The sequence below is a fragment of the Centruroides sculpturatus genome, unplaced genomic scaffold (genome assembly GCF_000671375.1).
Source record: "Centruroides sculpturatus isolate CEXI.00-Female unplaced genomic scaffold, Cexi_2.0 scaffold319, whole genome shotgun sequence".
Taxonomy (NCBI): domain Eukaryota; kingdom Metazoa; phylum Arthropoda; class Arachnida; order Scorpiones; family Buthidae; genus Centruroides; species Centruroides sculpturatus.
Window position 1 is genome coordinate 589464 of NW_019384636.1, and position 21956 is coordinate 611419.

A 21956-nucleotide genomic window follows, 5' to 3' on the forward strand; every position below is an offset into this window, starting at 1 on the left:
GATTTGCCTTTAAAAATATATTGTTAAAATTATAATTATGTTCATAATTTTGATAATGAAGTCATTTTGTATTTTTAAATTCATTGGCATACATTTAAATGATTGTTAATTATTCTAAAACTTTGGTTAATTTTATTATAAATTGTTGATTGTTCGGCTGTTTTAAGGCTGCTTTGATTAAGCTTAAGTATGTTTTAGAGTTACAAACAATGGATGAAGCGAGTGTATATTTCAAGCAAATTATATAAATAAATTTTGAAATAATAAGAAAAATAATTTATTTGTAAATATTGTATTTTGTTATAAATTGTTATAAATGTCTTTCAATGCTACTGAGTAACAAATAAAATTCAAATATATCAATCAAATTCTTTTAGACCATTCTAGTGACATTCAAAATCACGTAGAAATACTAGGGCCGTATTCTGGTCACTTATCTTGTCTTTTCTTTCAAAGACGAATGACGTCAGAACGAAAGAATTAGTCTCACAGATAAAGGTGATTCTGGTCGTTCATAATGATCTCGTCTATGTTGATGTCACGATTCTATGATTATACATGTTCGGGGTTATCTGCGTGCGCTACACAGTATAGAATTTTAACCAATGAAATTGTAAAATTTTCGAAAGTGTAGAGTACGAAATTATAGATTACGTGGTAAGGAAAGCACAAGTTGAAATAAAGCACGTATGCTTTTTGTTTTATAACGTTTTTACAGATTGTAATGTCAAAACGTTAACATTCGGGTAACATTGTCTCTTAACAAATAAAAATTTTAATAACCTAAGTTAGAAAAGCGTACATACTTAGGGAGAAATTAGTTGGCAATATTTCGAAAAATACTGAGAGAGAGGAATAAGGTTAACAGCATATTCAATAGTTTAGAAATTGATGCAGGATCATTAAAAAAAATGGAGTCAGTGGCGTTCCCGAGTAGCCTCTTTAAAAAAATCAAAAGCGTTATCTATCTCGAAATATTCTGTTTGAGATAGAGAATGTTCCTAATACGGTTGTATAAAGCAAGTAGCGTCCATCGTCTATATTGGATATAAAGAAATCGATGCTACAGATGAAAGACCGGTCGAAAGAAGACTATCCGCTCGTCTCTGGGAGACGAGAGGATCTTCGAGAGAAAAAACCGTCCAGAATCGCGTTTGGAGAGACGCGATGAACTCTCGAGAGGTAAAATGATTAGCCAATCAGCGACCGACTTGTGTCGCAGACACTGTCTCTTAGAGACGAGAGATGATGACCAGAATACGCCCCCAGGAATGGCAAACCTATGGCACGCATGTCAGAAGTAACATGTTGGGAGAAATCATCTGGCACGAAGCGTATCATACAATTTCGATTTATCGCCTCTTTTTTCAGTCGTCCTTTTGATTTAACATCTGATCATCTTTTTCTCGGTCATTTTCTTTATATTTATTCTAATTAAAGCACATTTATTCATCTCTTTAAATGTCGTTATTTAATTAAAATCCAAACTTCAGCAGCCGTAAACATTTAAAAAATAATTATGCTCACAGTACGGCACTCCAACTCAAAAAGTTTCACCATCTCTGGCACAATATATTGCACACAATGTATATTAAAATATAGACCTTACATATTATATATTGTAATAATTAAACTGTTTAACAAGAAATGGATTTTTGGCATTTTATTTAATATTTAATTTATGTAAGCTGTATCAAATTATTTATAAAAAAAAAGTTTTAGAACAGATGTTAGAAACATACTTATGTTTAATTATTTACGAAAGGTTAAATCATATATATTTATTAAACCTATTTTAAACAAATAATTTGAATAAATATTTCGTATGATTTTTATTTTATTTGTTTGCTGTTTCGTTTCATGAAATCATGGATTTACATAAAAATTTTTTGAAGTTCCTTACCTGAAGTATGATGTCCAATGCGTATGCCAATAAACTGATAAAGATAATTTTTCTTTGTATTTAAGAAAGTTTTCTGAGGTTCTATCGAAAGTCGGGAATAGAAATTATCTGAAATAATACTAGTAATGAGTTTTCTAATTCAAAAATAAAATATTTTCATTCAAATGATCACTCTGGCCGAAAGCATATCACATCCGAAACAATATTTTCAGAAATTATGTGTTTCTATATATTTCTTATGTCCTTGAAATTACCTAACAAACAGGTTGTTGAATAAAAGAATAAAAAAAACAATGATTAAATTTGAGAATGACTAATTAATTGCATAAATTTTGAAATTTTCTAAAATGAGAAATACTGAATATGTTATATAGCATATAAGTTTCGTGTTTACTTTATAAATAATGTTCGGTAAATAACATATTGAAACATTTATTATAAAACTTTAATTTCTAATATATTATCATTTATAAATATGGAATACTGGCAGATATGCCTGACGCTCTTCGGATCAAAAGTTACAACAACAAATACTGTATTAAAATGAAAATCAAATTGACTTTGATTATTTTAGCTTATTATTGTCATATTTTATCATGAAGTGTATAATTTCAAATTGTAAAATTATATTGTTTTATAATATTTAGAAGATTTTCTTGAGGATATATTTATATAACTTGATTTCTACAGTTCTAATTCTGATGATTTATAAATAAAATTTAAGAGATAAAAATTTATGAATAAGATGAAAAAAAAAATGAAAGGACTNATAAAAAATAAATTTAAAAGTTACTTTTTATAGAAAGAAAGAATTTAAAACAATAAATCTTATCTATTGTGTATCATATTTTTAATTAGCTATATCATTTACATTTACATAGAAAATAATTATGTTGGTAAATTTTATAAGTGATTCATGCGAATTTCCTTTCATTATTTTAATTTAAATAAAATGCATTTTAGTTAGTATATTTTACAATGTCTACAGATCAAATTTGAAATATTTCAGAATGTTTTTCTATTTTTCTGTAAAGTATGCTTATCAAGACTGTATAGTAAATATTTTCTTTAAATTATTTAAAAAATAATTATGTAAAGTATATTCTAGATTTAAAAAGTGATATCTTTTAAAGTTTCGAATTACAAATATAAACGTAAAACATATATACATATTTACATAACGCAGAAAAACAATGTATAGAATATTTAGTTTTAAGATCTTAATGGTTTACATAATTTCCTGGATAAAATTCTGTAAGAGAAATCACTTTCATTTCCGATTTTTCCGATAATGAAGTTTATCTCCAACAGTTATAAAGTTGTTTTTCTCTATCGTCTTATTATTGTTATTATCCCTCTGACACAAGTTATTAATACTTGTAATTAATATGATACAAAAGATATTCCAAAATAAATTTAAAATAAATAATTAAACTAAATAAAAGTTTATTTTTCTATGAGAAATTTCTCTTCGCAGTAATTTTGTCTTACTTTTTAATATAAATTAACTCAAATAACTTCAAAACATATTTTAAACTTAAAACTATTTTTTTAACTCCAAGTTTATGAAAATAATTTAAAAATCCATTTTCTGGAACTCCGTTAAAGTGTTTTCATAATAAATAAATTGGTAGATAAACTCATAGCTGAAGCAAAGAATACAATACTCACCAAATAGTTTGATGGCGATTTTCTGTGTGTATATCTTCTGGTTTCTAAGATCGTTAAATAATTGGTATAACAAATAAAATATTTTTGTTAATAATTTCCTACTTTGTACTCGTAATATACTTTGATCAAAAGGATTGAAAAAAAAATAATAAATTGTTTATATTCAGTCAAAGGTTAAGGAAAAATTTTTAAATAATTGTCAAGCTATTTATTTGCGAAAGTTATTCAATTTTGTTGAGTGCAATGCAGAAACTTTTATATTGACACACTTGCTGTTTCTACGTAATAAAGAACCTTAAAAGACCTTGAACCTTCAATTAATAATCTACACAAAAGAATCTTGTCAGAATTCAAAGTTTTTGAAACGTTCTATACATTTAAAATCCTTTTAACAAGAAAATGACGTCAAATAATGTATATTCCTTCAGTGATCTTAAAATTGATTTTAACCTTATCATTATATATGCTGATTTTAAATGCAGTCAATAAACGTTTTTAAGGAAATTCAGAAAAATATAAAAAATTAAAAATAAAAGTAAATTTTTAGAAGATATTATATAATTGAGTTGTAATAGAATTTGTATATTTATTAACTTTTTGACAAAACAAATTGTATAATGAATTTGTTTCCTGATAATCTATGAACATAAATGACTAAATATTGACTTTTGCTTCATTCAGAGATATTTTAAGCTAATAGTAATCAGTTAAGAAAATATTTATTTTTAAATAACATTAAATTTTTAAATTCATAATGCAGTATAATTTATTTATAATGCAATATAATAATTTTTAAAATTATACATATCATTTTCCTGATTAAATATATAATTTACTCCTGCATCAAACATCAAAATTACATATATAATTTATATATGAAATTTTCACATAAGATTTTTTAGAAAATGGAAAGTTAAAAGTCGAAATAAATATTTATAAGTTTTGTGACGAAAATCATTCAACAATAGCTTATGGTATATTTGATTTTATGATAAAATAAGAATCCAGTCTAAATATTATGGTAATAAATGATGTAAATAACTATAAGGTGTTTCGTCACTTGTTTCCATTGGATTTAAATTTCAACTCTATGACATCGACTATGAAGGTTGCAAAGACAGCTAAGATAGATTCTGAAATCTTAAGCTAAAATTGGTAATATTAAACTAAAGTAATTTGTTTTAAATCTTGCAGGTTTTGAGACGAAATGCGTCTCAAAGAATAATATTGGTCTATAACGTGTCTAAAAACCCCAGGAATTTTTCAATAATGCTCCGTCCGGATTTGTCAGACTCCATCCCTCACTACCTTGTCCCCCCATTGTGTGTCTGGACGAACCTATCATGAGTTGCTAAAAAGACACTCGTAGTGCCCAGAGGGCAGAGTGAATTAAAAAAGTCGCTAAATTAGTTTATCAGTTGTAGTATGAATACAACCAGTTCAGTCAAACTGAGTCATGTTCAGTAATGCAGAATGCTAAATAAAAAATCTAATTGGCTAGGAGGGCAAAACTAAGAAATATTCTGAGTGTCTTTGAACAGTATGCTGAGTTTGTGAGTTAAACTAATCGTGTCTAAAACACGGTGAATAATATAATTATCAGTCTATTTTGCTACAATTTTAGGATAAAACGAGCAACTTTTTATGGTGATATCGTCACAATGCTGGGCTGCAAGTTTTAATTAATCATATTTTTTAATTTATTTAATTTAAAATATATGCTGTCCACCTTCAAATTAGCAGTGTACTGTACAGTACATAATACTTTTTCTTTAGTAACCGAGTTGTGCCGGTCATTTAACTGCTTTCACAGAAAAATTTGAATTGAAATAACATGACTTTCATTGCAAACCGGAAGTTCTTATATAGTTAATCGGAGCCTCCTGCTCCTAGTCTTTGCAAGTCTTGTCTCAATCTTCATCTATCTAACTCTTTCATCTATCTATCTATCTTTAAGACAGACGGATAATAGTAGAAATTTATAGGTCTACAACTTTTTCAAATTGTAGCCTAATAATAATAATAATATTATTAATGCAGCCTAATTATAATAATTTTATGACCTTATCGCAGAATAACTAGACTCAGCAAGAATTCTACGATACCAGCGGCGTAACTAACATTTTGCTCTGAGTGATCTGGAAGAATGATCTGAAAAATACGATCAGAAAGAAGAAAACTTAAAGTGTCTCTTACCTATCGCTGCCGACAAACGAGGGTCTCTTAAATACCTGCCAGACAAATGTTCTAGAAAATTCCCGATACATCTAGAAGAAAACTTCCATAACAAACTCGATATTCGAATTATGATCTTTCTTCTAGAACAATCCACAGTCACGTAGTAGGGGAGATCCTTCTACTTTGGCACACTTTTCTTTAAACCTTCATAATTTAAGTTCTAATTGATCTTTAGCTATGACTGTTGAATATTTCTATTAGTAATTAATAACATCACTATTTATGATGCAACACGTGACCCTATGCCATTTTATTTATGAGAAAATGTCAAATAATTACTTACAGATATTTGTCCCGAGGTGCAATCTATGATTGTACCTCGGGACACCAATGTTTGTACCTAGGGACACGAACCAATCCTAACGTTTTTGTAAATCTTAACTTCGGTCAGATGAAAAAAAGATAGTTTATCCACGTCTTTTCCTTTATAACAATATTAGCTCTATCAGTTAACAAAAATGTTTCATATGCTGGAAATGCAGGTAAGTATAAAGCTTAAATGTTCTGAAGAAGGCATTTAAATGATTGAAAACCAAAGATAATCTCATTTTTGTATTAAGAAAAACAATAATCATTACAAATATAAGGCACAAACATTACTACTTACTAATTTTTTTAGAATTAATACCGCATTTATGACAGTAATTTTCAAAAAGGTGCAATCTTCGTGCACTCACGAAGGTAACGCATTGAATCCAGTCTTCTGTGCTCGAAGTAGTGAAATAATTTTCACCGCATCCCACACAATTATTTTCCTCTTGAACTTCATCACACGAATCGTCACTCTCTAAGATCACAGAAGTTTCATCCTCAGAGCTACTGATTTCAACTTTTTTCTCCTTAAAAACTCGCTTTTTAACAGATTTAGCATTTTTATTCACTTCATTTTTTTCTTCGCGGCCAACAGAAACATAATAACAAAAGTAAACAAAATAATATTAAATATATAGTTGAGAAAAGCAATGCCTTGTACTTTCGGACAGTCCCAAGGTACAAAAAATTCATTGTCCCAAAATACAATTTTCTCTTGTTTATAACAAAGTATGGTTATAATTTTTGAATTACAGAAATCCAATGTTATTTATTATAATAAGTGGTTACGAATGTAGTTATCAACTAACTGCACCTTAATTAAATTACTCACCTCAAAATATTTCGATTAAAACCAAGATACAAATGGATTGCAAAAAAAACAAACACCTATAAAAATCACACGACGTGTCACAGCGGTGAAACGAGTCAAAATGGCCGACTTTACGTCATGCATTCTAAATGTTGTAATGAAATAGCTACTAGATATCGCTACTTACTACTTCTCAATGTATTATTTTTCAAATGACGAGCTTGTCCCGTACAAGGTATTCCAAAGTAAAAGGATTTCCCCTATAAATAAACGATTGATAACCGAGGATTCATTTTTACTTTTCCGGCTGTAAAATAGAGAAATAGTATGGCAATCGGCCAAAAAATGACCTCCAAGATTTTTACATTTTTGACACGGATCTTGAGATATCGAGAATTGAAAAAATAAAGAGTTGGGGTCTTCCTATATATATAGGCCTATATATGGATGTTAGTGTGTCTGGGAGGCATGATTTTTTTCACTTACTTTAAAGCTTAATAACTCCTATACCTTTTGTCGAAAATTCTTGAAATTTTGCAGGGAGGTTTATTAGGATGAAATGTTTCTAGAAATTTTCATGAAAATCGAAGAGATATTCGGGAGATATGGGACTGTACCTCAAAAAGCTTCCAAGTTATTTCTCTAACTCTCAACTCAAGGTTTAAAATATAAAAGTTATTTTTTTAATGAAATTCTTTGAGATAAATATTTGTGTGTGTGTGTGTGACAGTAGGAATCTACAGGTCTACAATTTGAAATAACTTAATGTAGGTCTATAGATCCACTGTCGTTTGTCTGCCCCTCTTTCCTTCCTTAATAACGAAAACGGAGTTAGATAGATAAAAATCGAGATTAGATATGTAATGCTTAGAGGCCCTAACTTCCTGTCTGGAATGGAAATCACGTGATTTTTTAAATTAAAATATAATGAAAAATTGCATCCCGGCATTGTGACGATGTCACAATCAGTAATATTGCCTATTAATCATAGTTGTCATCGAAATTAGACTGAAAAATATGTACTGTATGTTGAAGAGGTGGAAAAAGATAATATTCTTACGATAGTTAAATGACTCCCATTTTACGAGAAATCATTCATATCAGTAATTCTACGTAAATCTGAAGACTTAAAGGTAATGATAACAACTATTAAGGATAAAAACAAATAAAGAATTATGGGAAAGTCCAAGTGCTTTTATTTCATTTTCTATTAAAATAAAAATAAAGATGGCAACTTTTTTATTATAATAAGATATGAAATAATTGATCGTTGTTCAATTATTCATTAATAAAATGTAATTTTAAATTTGTTGTTTAAAACTAAATTTTTACTTTAAATTTTATTCCTAATGCTTCTTGGAACACCCACATCACCCCAGATGTACGCCACAGTGCAATACTGAACACGGATCTTGCTTAAAACGCTGTAAAGTAGTTTAAATTAAACGAAACAACGAGAAAGATGTCTCGGTCATACCTGGAAAATGTTACCTCCGTTTTTTTTAAAGAACTTTTACGGCTACTGAGGGCAATTTCAATATTCTTCCACTCCTTTCTGTCCCAAAATTTTCTTTTTAATTTCCTCTTTCTACCTCTTTGAGATCTTTTCTTTTATCCTCTCATGTTTTTGGATTTACCTATTGATCTAATATCTTTTATTTCTTTCATGTTTCTTAGTTCTCTATTGACCTCTCTTCTCTCCATACAATTCCAGTTCCTTATGATTTAATTCTCTATTAGTGTAATGTTTTGAACAGGGCCGAAGATTTTACAATTTAGTTTACATAAAAAAAATCTTTACATAAACCTTCTTTATCAAAATTGTTTATTTTCTCAAACGTTTTTCACTGGTCTAGCAGTCAGGACACATACAAAACGAATATTGGAACATAACTCAGAACATTTATATTTAAACTAGCTGCAAGAACCCGCTTCGCTGGATTTTTATTGTATGTAATATAGTTTTTTTATATATATAAAAGACTGTTTTTCTAAGTAATCTAGAATCTAGCTGCAAGGACCCGCTTCGCTGGGTTTTTAAAAAGTAACGATAGAGAAGATTAAGATAATTATATTATAGCCAATCTTACCCGTTTTCACAGAATGCAAGAATTAGGTCCCCCGATTCCAGACTAATTAGAGACCTGGTCCCGATTCTATTTCTGAACGTCTCCTGTTCACGTCAAGTCAAACGAACTATTTTCAACGTTTCTGGAACGTTTACAATCGTTCTATAATCGAACCAATATTCGAATTTTATGTTCGAATTTAATTCGAACAAAACATTCGAAATAGAAAGCCACTTTCAACCACTTTCAAGTCCATATCTCCCGCACCCTTATAGCTATCGAGACGCAACCACCCCTATGCACGAATGGAGACTTGGGGCTACTATCACATACAAACACCATTCACGTGCGATGTGTAGTTTTGGCGAAAAAGTGAAATATAGGGACATACATGTCCATTTATATATATATATATAGAGAGAGATATAGATTTACGAAAAGTTTTAAGTTTAAATTTTAAATTTACTTACGTATAGTGGAATATTGGAAACTTCAATTTGATATTTATTCCTTTAATTTTTTGTTTATTATTTCTATTGATAGTAGTGTATGTACATGATTTCACATGTTTTGGGATTATAAACTTCAATGCCAACATTCCATTACACGTACGCAAATTTATAATTTAAACGTTTTACTTTATCTTCCAATATTCTTTTTATATGTATCCTGACGATGGTTGCTAAAGCAGCCGAAAGAACGTAGAGTACTAAACAATTGTTATGTGTAACGTATGACTATTCTTATGTAGGCCGCTTCTACTTCAACCGACATCGGTATACTACTGTGATAAAAAAGAATCTGTAATGGTTCATTTAAACCGCGTGCGTGCAAGAGGCGCTATTGTCGGTTTTTTTCCATCGAATGGTACGACTTTCATCGACATCTAGCAGCAATCGTATGTCATTATTGGGGACATCCCGATTCCACAAAAGTATCGATAATTTTTTTTTGGTATTATGCGTACTTTTAAAGTATCGATACCGGTATCTGTATTGGTCTTTAAAATATCGATACCGACCAGTATCGGCATCAGATATCGAAACTAGAAATCTTACTGGCTGTCGATGTTCATTCTGACGCGTCGCCTTTCAGTTGTTTTTACAGTTGAGAAAGTACTGAACTCAATGAAGGCTGAATAAGCCCCAAAGCAGCAATTAATATTTTGTTGGTTACTCCAAGGTCTTGGTTACTCCAAGGTTTGTTGGTTAAATTGAATCCCGGCTATCTGGATTAAAAGTCAATGCGCAGATTAGTCAGATGCCTCGTATGATGTCTTATATGCACAAAAGGCGCCCCAGTACTAATGAACTAATGTGAGTACTACTCTACATCGGATAGGGACAAATCAGAAATCGTTGGTAAAGAGATAATAATCTGCTCCGAGTTGCCAGGAACAGATGGGGATTTGATCATATAGCTGTCAATCCATCTATGACTGCGTGTTTTTGCCCACTATTTGTTATGCTTCTGCTGTATGGAGTGAGGCTACCTTCCATTCCCATAATCATCGGTGTCTCAGAACAGCACAACGCCTGGCGCTCCTGCGCCTGACCAGATGTTATTCCACCTTGTCTAACGCTGCACTTCCTTGCACCTTGTCTAACGCTGCAGGATGGGGGCTTCCCGGCAAGCAAGGAATCCCCGCAAGCAGGATGGGGGCTTGCCGGGAAGCCCCCATCCTGCAGCAGATCCAGTACTATACAGGTAGATTTCTTCTTTTCCGTGGTAGAAGCATTACCCTCTCAGACAATGTGTATGACGCATCCTGTTACGAAATAAGTAGACCTTTCCCAGATCTTTCTCATCCTGCCTTCAAAAGAGGCCTTGGGTCTCATGACCGTGCTATCAGCATCGAAGTTTTTACCGATGGCTCCAAGACTGTTCAAGGCACCGTAAGTGCTTTTGTTGTGTATGTCGGTAGTGAGGAATTTCATCACGACACCTTTCCCCTGCACCCGGAGTGCTCAGTGTTTCAAGCAGAAATGCTTGCTGTCTTCAAAGCAATAGAATTCTGTAATAAAAATTTCAACAACTACAATATTACTATTTTCACTGACAGCCAGACCACGGTCCAAGTCTTGACTAACAAAGATACCACTCATCCCTTTGCTAGAGATACTTTGTTCTCTGCAGATCAGTCCAGTAATAATTATTATATCAAATGGATTAAGAGGCACTGCGGCACTTCAGGTAACGAACGTGCAGACTTCCTCGCACGTGTGGCTACCTCTTTCAGAGACATCATCCCAGTGTACAGCCATTTACCGGTCTCCAGGTTAAAACAGCTCCTGTGGCAGCATACAATTGTAGCGTGGCAACAAGAATGGGAACGTACATTTCCCGGCAGTTCTTCCTAGACGTAGCAAGACGCCTCAGCTGGAAATGGATCCACCCTCAACACCAGATGTCATAGCTGCTTTCAGAACATGGTAAATTTAATGTCTACTTACATCGGTTTCTACACAGCGACACTGACTGCTGTCCAAACTGCGATGTGCGTGATGGGGTAAGGCATTATCTTTTGTCTTGCCCACTGCTGGAGGACATAAGGAACGAGCTCAAACTTTATGTTGAAGAAAATAATCTCAATTGGCCGTGGAAATTTAGTGTCGAGTAAAAAGTACTTTTCCCTTTTTCAAAGGATGGTCAAACTTTAACAGAACATTAATACATTGATAAAGGTTTTTCCCCACTTTTCGTATCTTTGTATTGCTGAAGATCTTATAATATCCTTATGCCTATTGTACTGTGCATTTACGCTGTGTCTGTTACTGTACAAGGTCTGTACACCATTTTCGCCTTGGCATCCGTGTTCATGCGTTGTTTCATTTGTTTTGTTCAGGCCTCCATCAATGTACTTTCATTGTGTGTCTATGTTGCACTAGCGTTGTGCAGGGACTGTATCCTCTCATACTGTACATACGCGAGCTTTTTGTTTTGACTAACCTTCACGCAACTGCAATGTCTTCGGTTTCGTGATTTACGACATGACTCGGGACGACATGATTTTATATTTATGTGTATTTTGTTTTATTTTCTTTTACGCTCACTGTCAGGTTTCCTGCTCGGCATGTAACCTCTATGTACACCCTGTATATATTCATCGTGACTGTGCCTAGCGGTGTCGGGCATAATAAAGTTTATTTTGTCTGTCTGTCTGTCTGTCTGTCCCAATTTACGCAGGTTTATCTCTCCCGTATAGCATGATTAACTAACCCATGGTGATGTGGGATAGATTGGCCATTTGTATATTTTTTGTTAATTAATAAAAAATTTGTTTATGTGTCTTACAATAAGTAATAGTATCAATGTGAAAGATTGGCCATTTGTATATTTTTTGTTAATTAATAAAAAATTTGTTTATGTGTCTTACAATAAGTAATAGTATCAATGTGAAAGATTGGCCATTTGTATATTTTTTGTTAATTAATAAAAAATTTGTTTATGTGTCTTACAATAAGTAATAGTATCAATGTGAANCAATATTACTATTTTCACTGACAGCCAGGCCACGGTCCAAGTCTTGACTAACAAAGATACCACTCATCCCCTTGCTAGGGACACTTTGTTCTCTGCAGATCAGTCCAGTAATAATTATCATATCAAATGGATTAAGGGGCACTGCGGCACTCCAGGTAACGAACGTGCAGACTTCCTCGCACGTGTGGCTACCTCCTTCAGAGACATCAACCCAGTGTACAGCCATTTACCGGTCTCCAGGTTAAAGCAGCTCCTCTGGCAGCATACAATTGTAACGTGGCAACAAGAATGGGAACGTACATTTCCCGGCAGTTCTTCCCAGACGTAGCAAGACGCCTCAGCTGGAAATGGGTCCACCCTCAACACCAGATGTCACAGTTGCTTTCAGAACATGGTAAATTTAATGTCTACTTACATCGGTTTCTACACAGCGACACTGACTACTGTCCAAACTGCGATGTGCGTGGTGAGGTAAGGCATTATCTTTTGCCTTGCCCACTGCTGGAGGACATAAGGAACGAGCTCAAACTTTATGTTGAAGAAAATAATCTCAATTGGCCGTGGAAATTTTAGTGTCGAGTAAAAAGTACTTTTCCTTTTTTCAAAGGATGGTCAAACTTTACTTTAACAGAACATTAATACATTGATAAAGGTTTTTCCCCACTTTTCGTATCTTTGTATTGCTGAAGATCTTATAATATCCTTATGCTTATTGTACTGTGCATTTACGCTGTGTCTGTTACTGTACAAGATCTGTACACCATTTTCGCCTTGGCGTCCGTGTTCATGCGGGGTTTCATTTGTTTTGTTCAGGCTTCCATCAATGTACTTTCATTGTGTGTCTATGTTGCACTAGCGTTGTGCAGGGACTGTATCCTCTCATACTGTACATACGCGAGCTTTTTGTTTTGACTAACCTTCACGCAAACTGCAATGTCTTCGGTTTCGTGATTTACGACATGACTCAGGACGTNTTGTGCAGGGACTGTATCCTCTCATACTGTACATACGCGAGCTTTTTGTTTTGACTAACCTTCACGCAAACTGCAATGTCTTCGGTTTCGTGATTTACGACATGACTCAGGACGTCATGATTTTATATTTATGTGTATTTTGTTTTCTTTTCTTTTACGTTCACTGTCGGGTTTTCTGCTCGGCATGTAACCTCTATGTACACCCTGTATATATTCATCGCGACTGTGCCTAGCGGTGTCGGGCATAATAAAGTTTATTTTGTCTGTTTGTCTGTCCCAATTTACGTAGGTCTATCTCTCCCGTATAGCATGATTAACTAACCCATAGTAATATGGAATAGATTGGCCATTTGTATATTTTTTGTTAATTAATAACAAATTTGTTTATGTGTTTTTCACATTGATACTATTACTTATTGTTAGCGTATTTCACCAGCATAATATAGTACAATTTTTCATCGGTATTGCTATAAATAAAAAAATATAACAATATTTAGAAAGGGGATTCACCTCTTCCGGATTTACTATATGTTCNCAATGCCAACATTCCATTACACGTACGCAAATTTATAATTTAAACGTTTTACTTTATCTTCCAATATTCTTTTTATATGTATCCTGACGATGGTTGCTAAAGCAGCCGAAAGAACGTAGAGTACTAAACAATTGTTATGTGTAACGTATGACTATTCTTATGTAGGCCGCTTCTACTTCAACCGACATCGGTATACTACTGTGATAAAAAAGAATCTGTAATGGTTCATTTAAACCGCGTGCGTGCAAGAGGCCGCTGTTGTCGTTTTTTTCCATCGAATGGTACGACTTTCATCGACATCTAGCAGCAATCGTATGTCATTATTGGGGACATCCCGATTCCACAAAAGTATCGATAATTTTTTTTTGGTATTATGCGTACTTTTAAAGTATCGATACCGGTATCTGTATTGGTCTTTAAAATATCGATACCGACCAGTATCGGCATCAGATATCGAAACTAGAAATCTTACTGGCTGTCGATGTTCATTCTGACGCGTCGCCTTTCAGTTGTTTTTACAGTTGAGAAAGTACTGAACTCAATGAAGGCTGAATAGGCCACAAAGCAGCAATTAATAGTTTGTTGGTTACTCCAAGGAATTGAATCCCGGCTATCTGGATTAGAAGTCAATGCGCAGATCAGTCAGATGCCTCGTATGATGTCTTATATGCACAAAAGGCGCCCCAGTACTAATGAACTAATGTGAGTACTAATCTACATCGGATAGGGACAGATCAGAAATCGTTGGTAAAGAGATAATAATCTGCTCCGAGTTGCCAGGAACAGATGGGAATTTGATCATGTAGCTGTCAATGCCATCTATGACTGCGTGTTTTTGCCCACTATTTGTTATGCTTCTGTATGGAGAGAGACTACCTTCCATTCCCATAATCATCGGTGTCTCAGAACAGCACAACGCCTGGCGCTCCTGCGCCTGACCAGATGTTATTCCACCGTGTCTAACGCTGCACTTCCTGTGCTTGCCGGGAAGCCCCCATCCTGCAGCAGATCCAGTACTATACAGGTAGATTTCTTCTTTTCCGTGGTAAAAGCATTACCATCTCGGACAATGTGTATGATGCATCCTGTTACGAAATAAGTAGACCTTTCCCAGATCTCCCTCATCCTGCCCTCAGAAGGGGCCTTGGGGCTCATGACCATGCTATCAGCATCGAAGTTTTTACCGATGGCTCCAAGACTGTTCAAGGCACCGTAAGTGCTTTTGTTGTGTATGTCGGTAGTGAGGAATTTCATCACGACACCTTTCCCCTGCACCCGGAGTGCTCAGTGTTTCAAGCAGAAATGCTTGCTGTCTTCAAAGCAATAGAATTCTGTAATAAAAATTTCAACAACTACAATATTACTATTTTCACTGACAGCCAGACCACGGTCCAAGTCTTGACTAACAAAGATACCACTCATCCCTTTGCTAGAGATACTTTGTTCTCTGCAGATCAGTCCAGTAATAATTATTATATCAAATGGATTAAGAGGCACTGCGGCACTTCAGGTAACGAACGTGCAGACTTCCTCGCACGTGTGGCTACCTCTTTCAGAGACATCATCCCAGTGTACAGCCATTTACCGGTCTCCAGGTTAAAACAGCTCCTGTGGCAGCATACAATTGTAGCGTGGCAACAAGAATGGGAACGTACATTTCCCGGCAGTTCTTCCTAGACGTAGCAAGACGCCTCAGCTGGAAATGGATCCACCCTCAACACCAGATGTCATAGCTGCTTTCAGAACATGGTAAATTTAATGTCTACTTACATCGGTTTCTACACAGCGACACTGACTGCTGTCCAAACTGCGATGTGCGTGATGGGGTAAGGCATTATCTTTTGTCTTGCCCACTGCTGGAGGACATAAGGAACGAGCTCAAACTTTATGTTGAAGAAAATAATCTCAATTGGCCGTGGAAATTTAGTGTCGAGTAAAAAGTACTTTTCCCTTTTTCAAAGGATGGTCAAACTTTAACAGAACATTAATACATTGATAAAGGTTTTTCCCCACTTTTCGTATCTTTGTATTGCTGAAGATCTTATAATATCCTTATGCCTATTGTACTGTGCATTTACGCTGTGTCTGTTACTGTACAAGGTCTGTACACCATTTTCGCCTTGGCATCCGTGTTCATGCGTTGTTTCATTTGTTTTGTTCAGGCCTCCATCAATGTACTTTCATTGTGTGTCTATGTTGCACTAGCGTTGTGCAGGGACTGTATCCTCTCATACTGTACATACGCGAGCTTTTTGTTTTGACTAACCTTCACGCAACTGCAATGTCTTCGGTTTCGTGATTTACGACATGACTCGGGACGACATGATTTTATATTTATGTGTATTTTGTTTTATTTTCTTTTACGCTCACTGTCAGGTTTCCTGCTCGGCATGTAACCTCTATGTACACCCTGTATATATTCATCGTGACTGTGCCTAGCGGTGTCGGGCATAATAAAGTTTATTTTGTCTGTCTGTCTGTCTGTCTGTCCCAATTTACGCAGGTTTATCTCTCCCGTATAGCATGATTAACTAACCCATGGTGATGTGGGATAGATTGGCCATTTGTATATTTTTTGTTAATTAATAAAAAATTTGTTTATGTGTCTTACAATAAGTAATAGTATCAATGGGATAGATTGGCCATTTGTATATTTTTTGTTAATTAATAAAAAATTTGTTTATGTGTCTTTCACATTGATACTATTACTTATTGTTAGCGTATTTCACCAACATAATATAGTACAATTTTTCATCGGTATTGCTATAAATAAAAAAATATAACAATTTTTAGAAAGAGGATTCATCTCTCCCGGATTTACTATATGTTCAAATGTTTTGGAATCCTTTTTAAAACAAATTTTTGTAACAACAATAACAAAAAAAATCTATTCAATACTTAATTTTTATTTATCATATTTTCAAGTCCAAATAAAATTTTACTTAAATTTAACAAAACAACTTCTAACTTCAAAAATAAATAAAAATATATATATACTAACAGATTAGCCCAGCGTTGCTCGGGCAAAAAGTAACGATACCGAAGATTAAGATTATTAGATTATAGCCGATGTTACCCGTTTTCACCGGGTGCAAGAATTAGGTCTCCCTTCTTCCGAGACTAGAGAATTTTTAGATGGTATAAAAATATGTTCGATTTTCTGAAAAACGCAAAAAACCGCATCTAAAATATTACAGTAAGAGCTGACTTTGTTCACGGTAATCCTTAATCTACTCTCTCTCCCATGCGGGGGGGTGAATTTCGAAAATTCCCTTCTTAGTGTACATTCTCATGACGTACCCTAACTTTGTACCAAATTTCAACTTTCAACTCCTAATCGTTTGGGCTATGCGCTTATTATTATTATTATTATCAACCCATCTCGATTATAAGATTTTTAAGTTCCAAACAGTAATTCGGTTTGCACGGAAAGTCTTTTTCGATTTATGGCATATTTTCCCAGCACGTAAATTGATTGTCATAAATTGAGGTTTATGTTCAACGGTTAGAGCGTTTCTTTTCTTCGCACGTATTATATTCATGTAATATGTGTAAAGTTTGAAAAAATTGTGTATCTATAAATTCCCACTGTCGTCCGTCCGTCCGTCTTTCCTCGGTCTCGGGAATAAAGTTAGATGAAAGCTGAGACGAGATATGAAAAACCTAGGGACAAGAGGCCCCGATGAACTTATGTCCGATGCCAACCGGAAATCTTGTTATTTCAATTCAAAACACTTCCCCTAATAGGAGATATAGATGCAGCATCGGCATGACTATTGCTAACAGGAAAAGTATGACGTACTGTACAGTACAGGCGCAAGACACTACTTTTTTTTTTGTTTTTTTTAACTCTTTCCACCCTGTGGGCACTAAGAGGGCCTCTTTTGCAAGCCCATTATGAGTTCGGCCAGTCCCACAATGGGGCTGCCGAGTGGTAAGGGACGGGACCCGACATATCCGAACGGACCGCCCCCGAAAAATTCCTGGAGATTTTTCGACCCGTTCGGATTCAAACCCTGGTCCCCAGAGCGGTGGGCTGCCACTTTGACCGCTCGGCCATCCGACCGCCGCAAGACACTACTAATATGAGNATTTGTTTTGTTCAGGCCTCCATCAATGTACTTTCATTGTGTGTCTATGTTGCACTAGCGTTGTGCAGGGACTGTATCCTCTCATACTGTACATACGCGAGCTTTTTGTTTTGACTAACCTTCACGCAAACTGCAATGTCTTCGGTTTCGTGATTTACGACATGACTCAGGACGTCATGATTTTATATTTATGTGTATTTTGTTTTCTTTTCTTTTACGTTCACTGTCGGGTTTTCTGCTCGGCATGTAACCTCTATGTACACCCTGTATATATTCATCGCGACTGTGCCTAGCGGTGTCGGGCATAATAAAGTTTATTTTGTCTGTTTGTCTGTCCCAATTTACGTAGGTCTATCTCTCCCGTATAGCATGATTAACTAACCCATAGTAATATGGAATAGATTGGCCATTTGTATATTTTTTGTTAATTAATAACAAATTTGTTTATGTGTTTTTCACATTGATACTATTACTTATTGTTAGCGTATTTCACCAGCATAATATAGTACAATTTTTCATCGGTATTGCTATAAATAAAAAAATATAACAATATTTAGAAAGGGGATTCACCTCTTCCGGATTTACTATATGTTCAAATGTTTTGGAATCCTTTTTAAAACAAATTTTTGCAACAACAATAACAAATAAAAAAAAAATCTATTCAATACTTAATTTTTATTTATCTTATTTTCAAGTGCAAATAAAATTTTACTTAAATTTAACAAAACAACTTCTAACTTCAAAAATAAATAAAAATATATATATACTAGCAGATTAGCCCTGCGTTGCTCGGGCAAAAAGTAACGATACCGAAGATTAAGATTATTAGATTATAGCCGATGTTACCCGTTTTCACCGGGTGCAAGAATTAGGTCTCCCTTCTTCCGAGACTAATTAGAGAATTTTTAGATGGCATAAAAATATGTTCGATTTTCTGAAAAAACGCAAAAAACCGCATCTAAAATAGTACAGTAAGAGCTGACTTTGTTCACGGTAATCCTTAATCTACTCTCTCTCCCATGCAGGGGGGATGAATTTCGAAAAATCCCTTCTTTGTGTACATTCTCATGACGTACCCTAACTTTGTACCAAATTTCAACTTTCAACTCCTAACCGTCTGGGCTATGCGCTTATTATTATTATTATTATCAACCCATCTCGATTATATTATAAGATTTTTAAGTTCCAAATAGTAATTCGGTTTGCACGGAAAGTCTTTTTCGATTTATGGCATATTTTCCCAGCACGTAAATTGATTGTCATAAATTGAGGTTTATGTTCAACGGTTAGAGCGTTTCTTTTCTTCGCACGTATTATATTCATGTAATATGTGTAAAGTTTGAAAAAATTGTGTATCTATAAATTCCCACTGTCGTCCGTCCGTCCGTCTTTCCTCGGTCTCGGGAATAAAGTTAGATGAAAGCTGAGACGAGATATGAAAAACCTAGGGACAAGAGGCCCCGATGAACATATGTCCGATGCTAACCGGAAATCTTGTTATTTCAATTCAAAACACTTCCCCTGATAGGAGATATAGATGCAGCATTGGCATGACTATTGCTAAAAGGAAAATTATGATATACTGTAAAGTACAGGCTTAAGACACTACTTTTTTTGTTTTTTTAATTAACCCTTTCCGCCCTGTGGGCACTAAGAGGGCCTCTTTTGCAAGTCCATTATGGGTTCGGCCAGGCCCACAATGGGGCTGCCGAGTGGTAAGGGACGGGGCCCGACATATCCGAACAGACAGTCCCCGAAAAATTCCTGGGGATTTTTCGACCCGTTCGGATTCGAACCCTGGTCCCCCAGAGCGGTGGGCTGCCACCTTGACCGCTCGGCCATCCGACCGCCGCAAGACACTACTAATATGAGATGGAGAGCATATATTTTTAATTAAGAAAATACGATTAAAAATTGCAGTCTGCATTGTGGCGATGTCATAAATAATAGAGAAGTTGCGGCCGACGTTTTCAGCCCAAAAAGTGAACGTCGGACGTCGAGGACCGCCGTCTGTCAATTCTAGAAGGTTGACAATGGCGTTTGCTATGTCTAGCATGGCGAGTAGAAGTTCGACTTAAACTTCTTCATTTTTTGTGTTTGGGGTTAAAATTATGACGTATTTTATTAAAATAATGATTATTTAAGCATTTATGAATAATATTGTAAACAAACAGACGATTTAAATCCAGAAATTATTTAATTATTCAATTTTTTTGCAAGTGATGTGAAGTGCCTATAGAATTTACATATATTTCTGTTCATAATAGCTTATCATAATTCTGTAGGAATAGGTTTGTTCTTTCACATCATCTTCTACCATCAACTGCGTAATACGTTTGTGAAGTTTCTAAAAATAACTTCCCGAGCTGCTTTCGGATTTACATAAGCCACTACCTCCCACAACAAAAGTATGAGGTAGTCCTATCGTACGGTAGGAGACACGACTCTAATTAAAAATAATTATTTAGTGTTATTAAACATCCTATAAATACTTTAAAATAGTTTAATTTGTTTATTTACCTTCGCTAATAATAATTGTCGTTGTTAAACGTTTTCGCCATTTTTGAACAATATCCCATGAGTCAGTGCGCGACGTGAACGTGAGGTGCAACGTGATTTACTTGGAGGTCAAACGTCAAACGTGTACTTCTGCTTGCCGTACAAGTTTAACGTTTGAACTTCTCTGAAATTATTATATTTACAGTATAGCGGGGGATTCGTTCCTAGACAACAAAGTGCTAAGCGAAACAGTGTTAAACAAGGTCATTTTAACATAGAGTAAATAGGGATAGGAGAACATGCGACCAAAAATAAACAAATTTTATTTTAATTTTAAGTTATTTTTATATTAATTTGTATAATAATATATGTTAAATAACACATAAACATATGCACACAGAAATGTAAAGTTCACTTTTCTGAAATTTTTATTCTTTTGCAAAAATAAGTAATCTTTCGAATATTAATAGTAATAGCATACTTGTTATTTTTAAATGGCATAAAAAATATCAGTATTTCAGATGCGTATAACTTTCGTTACCGAACACTTAAAAATATTTCGTTTACATCAAAAAGAAATAAAACTGTCTAAGTTACCTTATAATTTCCTTGTATTTATCGTTCGTGTTATCTGACACATATTTACTCGGCAATTAAATTTTTCTCTAGTCACTCACCTGATTCTTTATTATCCCTTCTACACAGCAGTGATTTGATTTTATAATGCATGCAGATCTTTGGGCTGGAATTTCATATAAATAAGATTTTTACAAAGTCCTATAAAAAATTAATCACTCAGTGAATGATCGAAGACCGGAATGGCTAGAAGAATAATGCAAGGTCACCCAGTTCGCTACATATTATGTGTTTTAAATATAGAGGCTGCGTAAAAACATGCCAAAGATCTCCAAGCATTAAAAGAAAAATAGAAACCGTTGATAAAGAAATAACGAAAGATTTTAGATCGAGCAAGTATGGAAAACATTAGACTATTGGTTAGATGCGCATAGTTTAACACGAAGGTACTGTACCGTACTTATTAGGAAATTGTAAGGTAAAAGAATAAATTTGGACAGTTTTACTTTCTTTTGGTGCAAACTATATANTCAGACGATTTTAATCCAGAAATTATTTAATTATTCAATTTTTTTGCAAGTGATGTGAAGTGCCTATAGAATTTACATATATTTCTGTTCATAATAGTTTATCATAATTCTGTAGGAATAGGTTTATTCTTTCACATCATCTTCTACCATCAACTGTGTAATACGTTTGTAAAGTTTCTAAAAATAATTTCCCGAGCTGCTTTCGGATTTACATAAGCCACTACTTCCCTCAACAAAAGTATTAGGTAGTCCTATCGTAAGGTA

The 21956-nt window shown here is 34.2% G+C and overlaps 1 protein-coding gene across 6 annotated transcripts in view; it reads right to left on the reverse strand.

The window, feature by feature from the left end:
- The window catches only part of LOC111625867 (elongation of very long chain fatty acids protein 6-like), a 34630-nt gene extending 13297 nt beyond the window's left edge, over positions 1–21333 (reverse strand). The window contains exons 1-3 of one of the 6 annotated variants that reach the window (XM_023369110.1): positions 3575–3808; positions 3136–3260; positions 1904–2011 (exon numbers count right to left, since the gene is read on the reverse strand). Coding sequence is in view for 1 of the 6 variants with exons in the window: in XM_023369107.1 (XP_023224875.1) it covers positions 1904–2011; positions 21264–21315 (160 nt within the window). In the remaining 5 variants the exon portion in view is untranslated. Of the gene's footprint in view, positions 1–1903; positions 2012–3135; positions 3429–3574; positions 3809–9025; positions 9049–9474; positions 9505–21263 lie in introns of those variants that run through there. The other 5 variants (XM_023369107.1, XM_023369111.1, XM_023369112.1 and 2 more) reach the window with 5 other exon arrangements.
- Between the last annotated feature and the right edge of the window lie 623 nt (positions 21334–21956).